We start from the raw sequence: 16,095 nt of genomic DNA, 5'->3' as shown, positions 1-16,095 counted from the left end.
AGAGCAGTATAAATAATCCAGAGACGTTTCAACATGAGTACGTTAACGTGAGACTAGAAAAATGGCCCAAAGACTACTTGTGAAGGACCCTGAAAACCAGGCTAAGGAATAGGGATGGCATTTTGTCATAATAAGTAGCTCCTGAAGATTTCAAAGCAGGGCAGTGATTGAATACAGATTTTAGGAAATAACTTGGCAGAATGTGAATGGCAGAAAAAAGCCAGCAAAGGTTAGAAAAGGGAAATCAATTCCAAGTTAATCCTAGTCCAAGCAAGAGACAAGGGCGTAAAGCAGGGAAACGGTAGTATTAATAAAAATGCCACCTGGGTAAGAACAGTGAGGAATTCTCTAACAGCCTAAACCATCCTGTTACTTCTTTTTGAGCAAAGATAAATGGCTCTTCTACCTTTATTATAGGAGTTTTGCCAGATTTTGAAGAGTGACTAGTCCTACTTTTAAAGTATATCCAAATTATACTTCCACTGTGGAGAAGATTCAAATGCTAAAAGTTAAGGCAAAATTTAAACATGGCAACTCAGTGGTTTTACAGAAGCTCTGGTTTATTGATGTTTCAGAACAATGATTATGAGTCACACCATGTACATTAATCTTAAGTATATAAGATGAGGATGAAGTAGATGAAGAGTAACATTTGAGAAAAAGAAAGTCACAAATATGGTCATACCTGAACTCAGGTTCCAAAAAACTGGATGCAGTGTCTAAACAAGTAATTAGATCTAGAAAAACAAAAATAAAAAACTGATTCAATAATCATAGGTTTATTCTTGCTGAAACACCAACTGTTTCCAAACCCAAACCATATTGCTCTAAATTTCAAAATCTTAACAGCTATGAAGTTAGTACTTCAACTTTTTATAAGGTTTTGGTAATCACAATTTCTTTGATTTTAAGTATCTGGACTTCTGGGGCTACGTCTGCCCAATATTGAATACACCACATCGTCTCACAGAATCACATATCATACACATGGACGGTACACAGATAAGTATAATTTATAGCCCTGAAGTAGCTTCTATAAAATATATTGATAGCTTGTGAAACAAATATTTCTTGTTACTACATGACTAAAAATGATCCTTTGCTGGTTACGCATGAGGAAAACAATAACAAATGAAAGGTGAGTTAATTCTGTGGCTCTAAATAACTGCAACTCAAAATCTGGTCCACGAGTAGGACCAGCAGCGGCAGCATCTTCTGGGAGGTTACTAGAAATTTGAAAGTTTGAACGCCATCTAGACCTACAGCATCTCTTGGCAGGGGGGCCCAAAAAGCTATTTTAACAAGTCCTCCAGGTAATTCTAAAGCACACTCTGCATCAGACAGAGCTTTAAAGTTTTAACATTTCCTATCTCAAAATCAAATCTGTGTAAGAGCTAACCTTGTCTAATTAAGACCTAGGTCACAGGCTTGTGTAAAAGGTGGCTTCCGGTTCAAACATTTCAGTGGTTTCCTTCTGCTCTTAGGACAAGGGGCAAAGTCTTCAACACAGCCCACAAAGTCCCAACTCAGTCTGGTTTTGTCCCTGTCTTGGCCTCTTGCCACACTAGCTTTCTTCCTGTTCCTCTGTGCTCTCGGCCAGGAAGGCGCTTCCACTATCCCTTCACCCGGCTCACTCCTCTCTAGATCTCAGCTTAACTGTCGCATCCTCTCAGAAGCTGTTCCTGATCTTCCCAAGTCAAACTGTGCTAGCACACAGTAGGCACTTAGGGTTTTCTGGTTTAACGAATGGATGACTATTCTATGTTCTCATAGTACCATGTGTCACGTAAGAGTGATCTGTTGCAATCATTTTAGTGTTAATAAGCAGCATCATTTTATGATGCCCAGCCCATGGGTAGTGACTGCGGCTGTCAGTCTTCACCTTTGTATCGCCAGCAGCAATCACAGCATATGGCATAACAGGAGGCTTTCTATCAACATTTATTGAATAAATGGATGAATAAAAGTTTCTGATTGTTAGCATGTTTGGCTAAGTCCAATCATGGACTAACCTGTAGGGGGAAAACCTGGAAGAAGGTCCTAAGCCAATCACAAAGGTGAGTGATTTCACCTATAAATGCTAGCCAAACACTGTGCCAAGGGTTCCCAATACACTGACAGAGATAACACCTTGCATTCTTCCTAGCACACTGAAGGTGTACAAATATTTGTTAAATCAATGGCAAGCACAGAATAACTGATTATTCTATTTTACAATTCTGAAGAAAAATTATGTGTTTATTATCCAACTGATATGTGTCTTGAAAGAACTAGAGCATAATGACTGTTAAACTAATAGGAAAGTGGTATTTTGAGAGAGATTACATGGATGAATATCTACATAGTACAGGTACTCGAATGATGATTAAGTTAAATCTGTATTTTAGGAGTTTAAGAGGATACATGCCTGGTTAGAGGTTCACTATCACCTGGTTAACTGACTAGGAAAAGCAGACAAACTGAATTACCTGTATTCTATAGATATTCCTGGCAATCTTTACACAGCATCAATAAGAATTGATTTTCCACTTTCCTGTTCCACCAAAAGAGTTTCCAACTTCTAAGATTAGAAACTGAACTTCTAAGATTAATAGCCTGGGATGAAAAGGTACCTGTGTGGTCCAACATGGCGTTCAAGCCATAAGAAGACTGCCAGCTGGCCCTACTACCTTCAGGCTACATGCCAGAATCCTAGTCAACTATGGATATACTTGATTAGAAGAGGGCTTTATTATAATAAAGCCCATGCAGTGCTGAAACTCCAGATTTTGCACAAATGTATGCAACTCACTTGACCTTGCTCTCAAATTCCATGGGGGCTCAAAACAGCTCCCTAAGAGGAAAATATGAATTCAAAATGGAAAGCTGTAAGGAGAGCCAAGAAGACAAAAGACAAAGAAAGAAAGTCACGATTAGAGATTTTGACCTTTACAACTCTATGAAGGCAAAGAAAACATCAATTAAGCAGGGAATTGAGAAACTTTAAAATGTGTCTTTCTAGAAAGCTTTTCGCAAGTAAACAGCCTTCCAGAAAATCACTATTGCTATAAGGCGCCCAGTTAATAAGAACACAGCCTAGGCAAGATGAATGCAACTCAAAGGGAACCATCTGACTCAAACTTCTCACAGCAATGTATAAGAAGTTATCATAATGAATGGAATAGAACTGAGAGTCCAGAAATAAATCCTCAAATTTACAGTCATTGATTTCAACAACGGTGCCAAGACAATTTAATGGGGGTAAAAATAGTCTTTTTAACAAATGATGCTGGGACAACTGGATATCCACATGCAAAAGAAAGAAACCGAACCCCTACCTCAGATCATATATAAAAGTTAACTTAAGGTGGATCTAAATTCAAGAGCTAAAACTATAAAACACTTAGAAGAAAATATAGGTATAAATCTTGACTTTGGATTAAGCAATAGTTTCTTAGATATGACACCAAAAGCATAAGCAAATACATAAAAATACATAAATTGATTTCATCAAAATTTGAAATTGCTGTGCTTCAAAGAAGGCTATCATGAAAGAGAAAGATAAGCCAAAGAATGGCAGAAAATATTTTCAAAGCATATATCTGGTAAGGATCTAGTATTCAGAATACATAAGGAATTATTACAACTAGACATTAAAAAGACAAATAACCCAATTTTAAAAGGAGCAAAGGATCTGAATAGACAGTTCTCCAATGAAGATATACAAATGGCTAATAAGCACACGAAAAGATACTCAACATGATTAAGTATCAGGGAAACAATAATAAAAATTACAGTGAGATACCACTTTATACCCACTAGGATGACTAGAATCAAAAAAACAGATAACAAGTGTCGGCAAGGATGTGGAGAAACTGGAACCCTCATATATTGCTAGTGGAATTGTGAAATGGTGCAACTGCTTTGGAAAATGGTCTGTCAGTGCCTTAAAAGGGTAAATACAGAGGTACCATATGACCCAGCAATTCCACTACCAGGTATATACCCATGAAAATTTAAAACATGTGTCCATACAACACGTGTACACAAATGTTCATCAACTGATGAACGGGTAAACAAGATGTGAAAGAAGTGGTATATTCATAAAATGAAATATTACCTGGCCATAAAAAGTAAGTACTCATACATACTACAACATGGATCAACTTTGAAAACATGCTAAGTGAAAGAAGCCAGTCACAAAATAGCACATATTACATGATTTCATTTATATGAAAAATCCAGAATAGGCAAATCTAGAGAGATAAAAGTAGATTAGTGGTAACCTAGGACTGGAGGGGGTTAAAGATTAGCAAATGGGGAGTGATTATTACTGACTACAGGGTTTCTTTTGTGGTGATGAAAATGGTCTAAAATTGACTGTGGTGATGACTGCACAGCCCTGAGTATACTGAAGATCAGTGAACTGTGTATTTTAAGTAGATGAATCGTATGGTATGTGAATTATCTCAATAAAACTATTATTAAGAGCTTAAAAACAAGAAAGAAAAAGAAGCTATCACAGAAGTAGTAATAATTTCCTTTCATATACAGCACATCTGCATTGATGGATGAAATAAGCTTAGTAAAAGACAGAGCCAGGATTGGCAGTTTGTTTATTTATTCATTTGTTCATGCATTCAACAAGTATTTCATAAGTATGTATTATGATTAGGTGTTCTTCTAGGTGCTACAGATGGAGCAAAGAACAATCAGACAAAAATCCCTGCATATATGAAGTGTACCTCCTGTGGGGGTAAGAAAAAATAGACAATGTAAATAAGAAAAATATATAGTGTATTAGTCGGTAATAAATACGCTAGAAAAATAAAGGAAGGAAGTTAGGGAAAGTTAAGGGGTTGCAATTTTAAGTAGAGTGGTCACGGTAGGCCTTACTGAGAAGGAAGCATTTGAATAAAACTCTAAAATAGGTGAGGGAGTGAGGTATCAGGTATGTGGATAACGGAGAACAGTGAAAGGGAATCACAAAGGCCCTCAGGAGGAAGCGTGCCCAGCATTGTTGAGGCCAGAGTGAACAAGGGGAAGACAAGTAAGAGATGAAGCCAAACGAGTCATGAGAAGCCATATCCTAATGGTGTCTTGGAGGTAAGGACACTAGGCAGAATGAGATGGGTCCTTCGATTTAATAGGATCACACTGATCACTGGGTTGAGAGCAGACTGAAGGGGAGAAAGGGCAGAAACAAAGGTCAGGGAGGAATCTCTTGCCATAATTGAGGTAAGAGTTGATGGTAACGAGAACTGGTGTAGCAGTGGAGGCGAAGAGATGTAGTCAAATTCTGATATACGTACATATATATTCAGAGAGGTGGTTGATGGATGTGAAGTTTGAGACAAAGAGTCAAAGATAACTTGAAGGTTTCTGACCTGCGCTAATTAAAAGTATGCATTCCACGTAAAGTGCTTAGGGCAGTGATTATAATAATAAGTACTGATAAAGTACTCATTGTCAGCTCAACTATCATGCTGGATCCACTTTAACACGGCAGACAATACTAGAAAATCAGTGATATATGTTCACAGTGAAGCGCAGTATATAATCCACTCAGTTCTCAGCTAAGAGCTTCTGCACGGGAATTTTTTTTTTTTTTTTGGTAATTTTACTCCAATATTTAATACATACAAAAGAATACTTATAACATATACATTACTACACGAAACACCAAATATACTGTGAACTTCATTTGGGTGCTCTGGACAACAGGGAATGGCGGCAGTAGGACGCAGGACGCCCTCAGGGATTCTGCTGAAGCCCACAGCACTCTATTCCCTCTCTTCCCCCACGCGGCCCAAAGAAGAGGTGGCATCTGCAGTGCACATTCTACACTAGTTTTAGCAGCAGAGTCTAACCCAAAGTGAGTGTGATCATAATCCCTATAAAAGGAGCTGCTCTAACATCTGCCTTCCTTAACCTCAGAAGGCTTTAAAGAGGAGGCAGGCCTCCGTGGGGTTTTGAAGGCAGGATTATGTGACTGTGAGGAAGAGCACAAGAAAAATACGAAAACAAAGGTGAGCCAATAATCAACAACAGAATGACAGATTTCAGGGTTTGCTTAATGAAGACATCAACATCAGATTTTCTAAGACAGCTCTAACTTAGTTAGCAATATTACTATGAGCCATATTTGATATCCTATACACAGGGTTTTATTTAAAGTACAATTAAAATTTTTTCTAATACATAATAACTGCATAGGCTTGGGAACTTCATAGTTATTCCATGAACTATTTTTTAAAACATGATACCTAATGTTAACCCACATGTAATCCCATGAAAATATGATAAATATTTTATAAGTTCACAAATAATAAAAAATATCAGCATATTGGCTACTAACTTAGAAATATTTTTGATTGACAGCACTGTCTATTTCTGAGATTAAAGGATTGTGAAAGAGATTTAGATTTTCCCCCAATTAATACTGTTTTGTGCTCTTGAATAAATTGAAAAAAGACTCTCAGCAGTGTTAGTACCCATCACTAACGAGAGTATATCACCAACTATATTAGCTGCAGGGTATAATTTTTGTGCAGCTGAAGCCATTTACTTCTGAGGGAAGGGATGCTTGAGTGCCTTTATTTATTCTAACTCAAGGAAGCATAAAGCACTGTAACTAAGTAATTATATTTATTTACCAGAAAGAAGAAAATACACGAAGCAAGACAATGTATACTACAAATTCTTCTCCTTTATTTGCTCTGAAATTCTTTTAAATAACAAATTCCCCAGAAACTGAAGGGACCCGAGATCATTCTTTCCCAATTCTCACTTTGTCAGCAACCTTGCATTGTAGGTGTACAGATAGCTACTTTGTTCAAGAGCTAGAGGATGTGGGACAAGGCTCATCTTTCTGCTAAATTCTTGTGTCGATATTATTGTGTGACCTTGGGAATAATTCCTTGTTTCCACGATAGGAACCTGGCACTGATTTCTACCATGTGCAACCTAGTGAAGGGAAATTTACATATATAATAAAACATAATTTACCGTGATTCAGCATCAACTAACATTTACTAAGTGGCAGATAATTTATGTGGTATTTTACATCTAATCTCCTTTTATATACTGAGAATAGAGATTAAATCTTGTTTCTCTTAGAAATATTACAGTGCCATCTATGGAAGCTGAGTCCACAACAGGAGCTCAGGAAAAATTTTCTCGGATGAAAATAGTCAATATTTTTTTTTTCACAGATGATGTAGGCATGGCTCAGTTGCCTAAGCAATAAGTCAAATAGGCTACAAGCTACATATGGATAGATCAAACCCTCTCCACACCTAAATTCCTATATACTAAAAAATGAATATAAGACATATTAAAAGACATTATAAGACATATTGAAATAACATAAGACATCTTACATTAAAATATAAGAGACATTAAAAATATTAAAGATTGTAAGACACATTAAAATTCTTTTGTAACCTAGTATCGAGGACACTAATAATATCTTAGTAAGAGTAGCAGTGAATGAATTCGTCCCCCGGATAGCACAAACACATACTTAGCCCCTTAAAAGAATTGCTAACTTACTAAAAAGAAAAAAACAAAAAAACCCAAAACACATAGAAAACACTTAAAATCATTAAAGTGCTCTTGAGGTTATCTGTCAGTCTGAAATAAACTCTATCTCATATAAAGGTGAATTGCCTCTTTGGGTTATACCACCTTAACGAATTAATTCTGTTTACAAATTTCTCTGCAAAACTGGTAACACTTTATTCATCAGCACCTTTGTTATACAAATTGACATCAAAATACAGATGTTTTTCTGCATGTATACACACAAACAGTATACATATTCATTTGTGTATAAATAAGGACAAATCTAAAAATATGCATGTAAACTGAGACTTCATTAATAAAATCTTACTAAATAGTTTAAAAGTTTTAAAACGTTTGCCAGACACAACAACAAAAATTAGGAACACAACAGAAAAACTAAAAATAGAAACATAGCTAAGTGTAGCACTCAAAACAGAAAGGATCCTATAAAATTACTGTACAATTAAGGTAGCAAACAATCTAAGGAATTCGTGCTCTATTTTCAAAACCAAAAACATCCCATGCAGGAAAAAAACAACCAGTTACAGAAATCTGGACTCTATTAGAAAGGAGTTCTCTATTCCGCCCCTATGTTTCACTTACAAGTTCATATAATCCGATGGAAGACGGAAGAAATGGAAAATATTTGTAAAAAAATGTGGTTAAAGAATGTAGCAATTAAAACCTTTTATACTATCGGTGTTAAGTCTAAAAATAACCCAGCATATAGCAATAATAACCCTGTCAAATGGGAATATTTGTCAGGCTCAGCTGTTCCCAAGTCCTAGGCACATTGTCATGAGGCAATGAATAAACAAGTGTTTATGAGTTCCAATTAGGCAGTATGTTAATACATCTACATTGGATCATTTTATTTCACATTTAATTTTAAACTAGCTCCTGTTTTTTCCTAAAAAAAATAAAGGCAAACTTTACAGTGACCAATACAAAATTCTGGATTGGTAAAATTTGAAGTAATGAGGTTTAACATTACTTTTTAAGTGATAATTCATGTTCTAAAAGAGGACTATCAGATGAACACTTTTCAGCTGGTCATATACATATATATGTGTACACACACACAGATACACACCCCGCCCCAAATTGATGGCACATAACAAACAGAGGCTGCCTTAAAAGACCTGAAGCTATCAATGCAAATGCAGACATGCCTTCTGAGCTCATTGTTCTGTAACTAAAATTACCTAAAAAATTACTGCCCAGAGTCATCCTAGACATGTTGAGCTTTTCTTAGAAACTGGCTAATGTTGAACAGATTCAAAACCAGGAATTTAGAGCAAATCACCTATAAAATTCATTTTATTTTTCAAGTCCAGTGGTAAATGCTGTTTTTTACATTTACATTTTAGAATGAAAATGTCGGTATCATTTATTATTCTGGATTAAAAGATCTGAGTTCCTGAGTCTGGACCTGTGAGTGGCTGGCTTTGCCTCTCTCAGTAAGACCAGCAGTAACTAAGGAGTTTCTCTCTACAGAACTTCTAAACAGTGGCTGCTAATATGTTGCCCAGGATATGTCTAGGATCCACGTACATCTTCAATTTTCAGATGAAAATTTCAATTTCAGAAAGTCTAGTTCAAATTTGATGGAATTATACCAACTCAGAGTAAATTACCAATCTTCTAATTACTACTGAAGTGTTGATTAATATTTTTATCTGTCTTTCTTTGCTACCCAACAGAAACAGGAAAACTTCCTTTCACTGGTGGATAAAATCTTTCAAAAATGAGATTTACAGGTGAAAATTAAAAGCGGTAATTGTCAATGTAAAAGACTGGAAACTACTGCTCAAAGATCATTAAAAATAACAGAGAGGAATAAAACCATAAAAGTTATAAAAACTAGACCCTAAAGTGAAGAGCACACCAGGTACAGGGCCCCAGACATCACCGAGGCACCGCAGCAGCTCAGGGCCTCATCCAAGGGCTTCTTCGTGGCCGAAGCCTCTTACTTCAACATAAATTCAGCTAGAATGAATATTAATCCTTTGAAATGTTTCCCTGTAGAAGATATGTCTGGTTCAAAAGTCTTTAAAAAGAATTAAATTAGAATCTGGCCTAATTCTGGAGCTACTTTTATAGCAAGATCTCTTAATTCGGTCATCTCTGATCCAGTCCCCTCTAAACAGCCTCTTACCTGGCCTCCCTACAATTCTTCTTCTCTCTCTTTGGCCCATTCTTCACAGATCAGGGAATCATAAAAACAAAAACATAAATCCAGTCACATCACTACTCTGCTCTAACAGCTTCCATGCACTTTTTTGGGGATAAAACTCCAACCCTTACATTTTTTGCAAGGCCCTGAATAATGTGACTTACTCACCACTCATTCATTTCACCCCAGCTGTGCTGGTTATTTTTCCGGTTCCTCCAAAGCTCCTTCCTACCCTAAGGCCTTTGCACCTGCTGCTCTCTTCCCTACAATGTTCTTCCTTGTATGTCTGGAACCTCCAATTAATCCTTTGGTTCTGGGCTCAGAAGTGGTTTCTTCGGGAGAGCTTTGCTCTTCATCAATCTTCTACTCCCCGCACCCTTCTGGCCTCCCATTATTTGAATGTTTCCTTCATCATACTTATTATAACTGCAATTAAGTAACCATGTGTTTAATGCCTTTTTCCAACCCTGTACTGTAAGCCCTATGAAGGTGTGATTGCGTCTGTCTCATTTAGTGCTGTTTTCCCAGTGCCAGGCCTATTGCAGGAAATAAGGCACTGAAGGGAATATAATTTTGCAATGGGCTCTTGTAAGAAGTAATGAAAATTAGTCTATCTTACACAAAATCATGGCTGTATCAACCACACATCACACTATAACATTAACAAGTCTTTGTGACAGTTTAACAAATGAGGAAGCCAGTGAAGCAAGATTTTTCACAACTTTTTCATTCCCAAATACTCTAAACCGTTAACTAGGTTATTAAGCTGGGGACATGTAGTGATGTTCCTTGAAAATATTCATGGAATTCAGTGTGGCAGCTAAGTTTCCTGGATGGAAACAAACTGAGACTCTCAACCAAAGTGCACCAGCCTTCAAATGAATGAGCCATTACAAGAAATTATGTCTGAAAGGCCACCCAAGAAGAAGTAATGTGAAATTCAACCGGTGTTCTCTTGAATTTAGCCAATTCACTTCAAATAAAACAAATGCTTAAAAAAAAAAAAAAACAAAACAAAAAAACAAATGCTTGATGGATGGGTAAGAACGCACAAAAACATTAAGAAAAAATTCAGGAGCAAGCTGTGAGATGAGGATTTCCCAAGATGATTATGACCTTGGAAAGTGTTACTATAAAGAAGTTCCTGATTATGGTGGATATTTCGAAAAAATCTTTGGAAGCTAAGAGTCATCTAAAATAGTGGCATAGCCATTTTAAATCTGGCATAGATGTATATAAGTCTACAATATACTGATTGTGGTATCTGAGATGATTGTCAATTCTTAAGAAACTCTAATAAGGGCATTTAGGTTTCCGTGGATCAAAAGCTCCATAATTTAAATATCCAATGTAAGAAACTTTTTATTGTAAAGAGGAGATACTTATTTTCCAGAAACCTTTAATTCAATAAATAACAAAGAGAGAAAGGGGAAAATATGAAAACGCAAAATAAATAATTTAACCTGATACTGCGACCAAGAAACTTAAGAAGAATAAGAAGCAAATTAATTATCTTCTATCCTCTCACCCATCAACCCAAGACTTTCACCAAGTAAAACCGAAAGGATGGAAAGCTATCATTTCACTCTGTGTTTTCTACCTTACTCTTCTGATGGTGGTGGGCGGGGCAGGAGTGGGGAAAGTGAGATGTGTACAGTAGTGAAAGGGGGGAAACTAACATTTGTCTTCTGCCTACTATGTTATGTGCCTACAGACACTAAACATGTATTATTAGATTTAGTCCTCACAACTAACCCATTTACACATGAAACTGACAGAGGTGAAATGACTGGTCAGAGGTCACCTGCTTAGTACACGGCAAAGGCAGGCTTTGATTCCAGGGCTACTTAGTGCCCCTTCTACAACACCACACTGCCTTAGTTTTCCTAGTTCTGTCAAATATATTAATTGTTCATTTAGTGTAACATTTCCAGTTCTTTTCTTTCCATTATTCCATTCAAAGGAGTTTTATTTTTCACTCTGAGGGATTTTATTAGCCTTCAAACCTTGTTCCATAGCTTAGAAATTAAGGGAAAGTAGACCTTTTTTCACACAGAACAGCTCTCCTCTCTCACACTCTTAATGAAACTTTAATGAGACAGATAGTGTGTATCTATTTCACTTAATAGCCTTGCTTTTAATTCCCCCCTTCAGATTCTAAATATTAACAATCTAGAAAATATCTCGTTTATCTTGTAGTGTCTCAGAGAGCACTCCCCAGGTTACCCGTGGTGCTATGCAAGTCTCTTCTTTGAAAAGAATGGTAATATGGTTTTTAACACAGTAAGATGAAGTGGTAAGCTGTGGATAATAAAGTTTTAAATTGATACATTTCAGTAACTGATAGATTTTTTAAAGTTATTATCATTTGTGTTCCAATCTTATAAAGGTGGAAAACTCAATATTTCTTCTACTAAGGAAAGGTAAGTATATAAAAAGACTTTATATAAAGTTAATATACTTAATTTTTAAAATTTTGAAACCGATCTAATTTTGTCAGATTTATGTATGTGGTATTAACTGTTCAGTCTTCCTACTCTATTCCAAACTCAGATAACAGGTACTCAAAGAAAACACTGCATTTTTGTTTTCAGAAACTGTAAAACGTGAGAATCATGATATAAAGTGAAAATTACCTTGCTTATCTATAACCGAGTATGAAGCCAAAAATCCTCGTCCAGAAACATGAATTCCACTCATGAACAGCACTGTAATTTCATTGCTTTTTGATTCAATTGAATGGTTCATTTGCAACCCCAGACCACAGTATTTGCCTAGGAATCAAAGAAAAGCAGATATTTGGTGTGATTCATGAAGTCAATAATATTTACAATGTAGGTAAAATAATCATAATAATACACCAAACTGGGCATTAATCTAAAATGATGACTAGAATGTTTAATGATGAAAAACTCACATTACTCTGGAGAGAAAAAAAATTCCAAGTAATAACTGTTCAAATGATTCAAAAGGAAGAACAGTGTATACAAGCATCACTGACCTTATAATGACTCAATTTCCTGTGAAATATATTTATACTCTTTAAAACTGTGCCAAGGAATTTTAAAAAATTAACTTAAAAAAAAAATTAACTTAAAGCATTTCATGCAGGCAGGTGGCTCATAAATGAATTGACAGTCAAGCAGTAGTACTCTTACCATGTTCCCCAAGGGGGAACAGATTCTTGAGCTCAGGGCACCCCTCAAACCTTTTACAGACCGTCTCAAGTTTTCTTCCAAGAATTGTTGGACTTCTGTCAACCCCCTTAGGTGATCATATCTAGTCCTACAGCTTTAACTATGATATGACAATTCACATTTATACCTCTACATAGCCTTTTCCTTGAACTTCAGATGCATATATCTAACTGCCTACCAACTTTTATCCTTTAATGTCTAACAGACATGTAAAAAATAATATATCCTCCCTCAGTACAGATCTAAGTTTATTAAGATAAAAGGGCAGAAAAAAAATTAGAGCAAGATATCCACCAATAACTAATAAAAATGGGGTTTTTTTTAATGTGCCTGGTAACTTAAACAAATTCTGAATAAAAAGTTCTAAAGATATTTTAAGTTGAACAACATCACTTGAATAAGAGTAATGTGAACTTCCATATATATCATTTTCAAGGACTATACATTTTCATGTGAGTAGAAAATGCTGAATAATCAACAAAAACCCCCCACCAGAACTGGTAAGGGAGATAAGGTCACAAGGTTGACATACAAAAGTCAATTGCAAACAATAACCTAATCAAAATGGGCAGACCTAAATAGACATTTCTCCAAAGAAGACACACAGATGGCCAACAGGCACATGAAAAGATGCTCAACACTACTAATTACTAGAGAAATGCAAATCAAAACTACAATGAGGTGTCACCTCATACCTGTCAGAAGGCTATCATCAAAAATCTACAAATAATAAATACTGGAGAGGGTGTGAAGAAAAGGGAACCCTCCTACACTGCTGGTGGGAATGTAAATTGGTGCAGCCACTATGGAAAACTGTAAAATAGAGCTACCATATGATTCAGCAATCTCACTCTTGGTAACATATCCAGAAAAGATGAAAACTGTAATTTGAAAAGATACATGCACCCCCCCCCTCCACCACCACCCCCCCCCCGCCAATGCTGGTGATCCAGTGGTAAAAATCCACTTTCCAATGCAGGGGACGCAGGTTCGATCCCTGGTCGGGGAACTAAGATCCCACATGCCGCGGGGCAACTAAGCCGGCGTGCCTCAACGATAGAGCCTGCGTGCTGCAAACTACAGAGCCCAGGTGCTCTGGAGCCCAAGCACTCTGGAGTCCACGTGCCCTGGAGCCTGCACACCACAACTAGAGACAGAAAACCCACAGGCCACAACTAGAGAGAAGCCCGCATGCTGCAACAAACACCTGACACAGCCGAAAAAAAAAAACAAAGAAAAAAAAGACAAAAAAAAAAGACGTGGTATGTATGTGTATGTATATATATATATATATATACCACACACACACACACACACACACACACACACACACATATATATATGCACATAATGGAATATTACTCAGCCATAAAAGAATGAAATATTGCCACCTGCAGCAACATAGATGGACCTAGAGAATATCATACTAAGTGAAGTCAGAAAGACAAATACATGATATCACTTATATGGGGAATCTAAAAAATAATACAAATGAATTCATTATAAAACAGAAAGAGACTCACAGACACAGTAAACAAACTTATGGTTACCAAAGGGGAGGGAAAAATGGTTACCAAACTTATGGTTACCAAAGGGGAGGGAAAAATTAGGAGTATGGGATTAACAGATACAAACTACTACTGTATATAAAGTAGATAAGCAACAAAGATTTACTGTATAGCACACGGAATTATACTCAAAATCTTGTAATAGATAATGGAAGATAATTTGCAAAAGAACCCCGTGAATCACTATGCTGTACACCTGGAAACTAATAACATAATATTGTAAATCAACTATACTTCAATTTTAAAAAATCAATTTTATTTCCATATACTAGTGACAACCTGAAATGAAATTTTTAAAGCTTAATTTATAATAGCAACAAAAAGATTAACTAGAGATACATTTAAAAAAAAGAAATTCGAAAGCTGTACATTAAAATATGCAAAACACTGTTGAAAAAAATTAAATAACTAAATAAATCAGGAGATATACCAGGTTCATGGACTGGAAGATTCAATATTGTTAAGATGTCAGTTCTCCCCAAATGGATCTACTGATTCAATGCAATCCATATCAAAATCTTAGCGGGGTTTTTTTTTTAGAAATTAACAAGTTGAGCCTAAAATGTATATGGAAATGCAAAGGACATAGAATAGCCAAAATAATTGTAGTAAAGAAGACAGTAGAGAGACTTACATTACTTGCATTTAAACTTACATTTACTATATAAATAAAACTTACTATATAAAACTACAGTAATCAAGAAGAGTGTGGCATCATTGTAAGGGCGAATATCTACATTAATCTGAATGGAGCAGAACAGAGTCCAGAAATGAACCTACTTACAACTATCAACTGATTTCTGACAAAAGTGTCAACAGGGAAAGAACAGTCGTTTCAACAAATGTACTAAGCCAGTTGGATATCAATATGAAAAAACAACTTAGAACTTCACAATATATACAAAAATTAAGTCAAAATGGATCATAGAGTTAACTCTAAGAACTAACCTTATAAAACTCTTACAAGAAGACATAAAAGAAAACTTTGTGACTTTGGGTTAGGCAAGGATTTCTTAGATTCAACACCAAAAGCATAATCCATTGAAGAAAAATATTAATAATTAGGATTTTATCAAAAATTTAAATGTTTGCTCTTTAAAAGACACCATTAAGAAAATGCAAAGACAAACGACAGGCTAGGAAAAAATATTTGTAAAACATTAATCTGATAAAGACCTCACATCTGAAATGTGCAAAAACTCCTGTAACTCAATCAATCCAATTTTTTTAAATGGGCAAAAGATTTAAACCGACACTTTAACAAAGAAGACACACTCAAGGCAAATAAGCACATGAAAAGATGCTCAACAGTATTAGTCGTTAAAGAAATGCATATTAAAACTAATGAGGAGATACCACTACATACCCACTATATTAGCTATAATCAAAAAGACTGACAAAACCAAGTATTGGTAAGAATGTGGAGAAACTGAAACCTTCATACACTGATGATGGAATCATAAAGGGCACAGCCATTTTTGAAAAACAATTTGGCAGTTTCTTAAAATGTTAAACATAAAATATACATATCATACATTTCACACAACCCAACAATTCCACTTCTAGTTATCTTTTATTTGCCCAAAACAAAAACGATTAACCTCAGAAA

At 35.8% G+C, this 16,095-nt stretch overlaps 1 protein-coding gene across 1 annotated transcript in view; it reads right to left on the bottom strand.

Annotated features, from left to right (window-relative positions):
- DCBLD2 (discoidin, CUB and LCCL domain containing 2) overlaps nt 1-16,095 on the bottom strand; it is a 91,705-nt gene that overhangs the window by 26,109 nt on the left and 49,501 nt on the right. Inside the window, exons 3-4 of the mRNA XM_068546870.1 lie at nt 12,358-12,495; nt 686-737 (exon numbers count right to left, since the gene is read on the bottom strand). Coding sequence (XP_068402971.1) covers nt 686-737; nt 12,358-12,495 — 190 coding nt within the window. The remainder of the gene's footprint in view (nt 1-685; nt 738-12,357; nt 12,496-16,095) is intronic.

This window comes from Eschrichtius robustus, chromosome 6 (genome assembly GCF_028021215.1).
Source record: "Eschrichtius robustus isolate mEscRob2 chromosome 6, mEscRob2.pri, whole genome shotgun sequence".
In the NCBI taxonomy this organism is placed as follows: domain Eukaryota; kingdom Metazoa; phylum Chordata; class Mammalia; order Artiodactyla; family Eschrichtiidae; genus Eschrichtius; species Eschrichtius robustus.
Note: the sequence above shows the minus strand (reverse complement) of the source record. Positions and strands in the feature narration are given on the sequence as shown.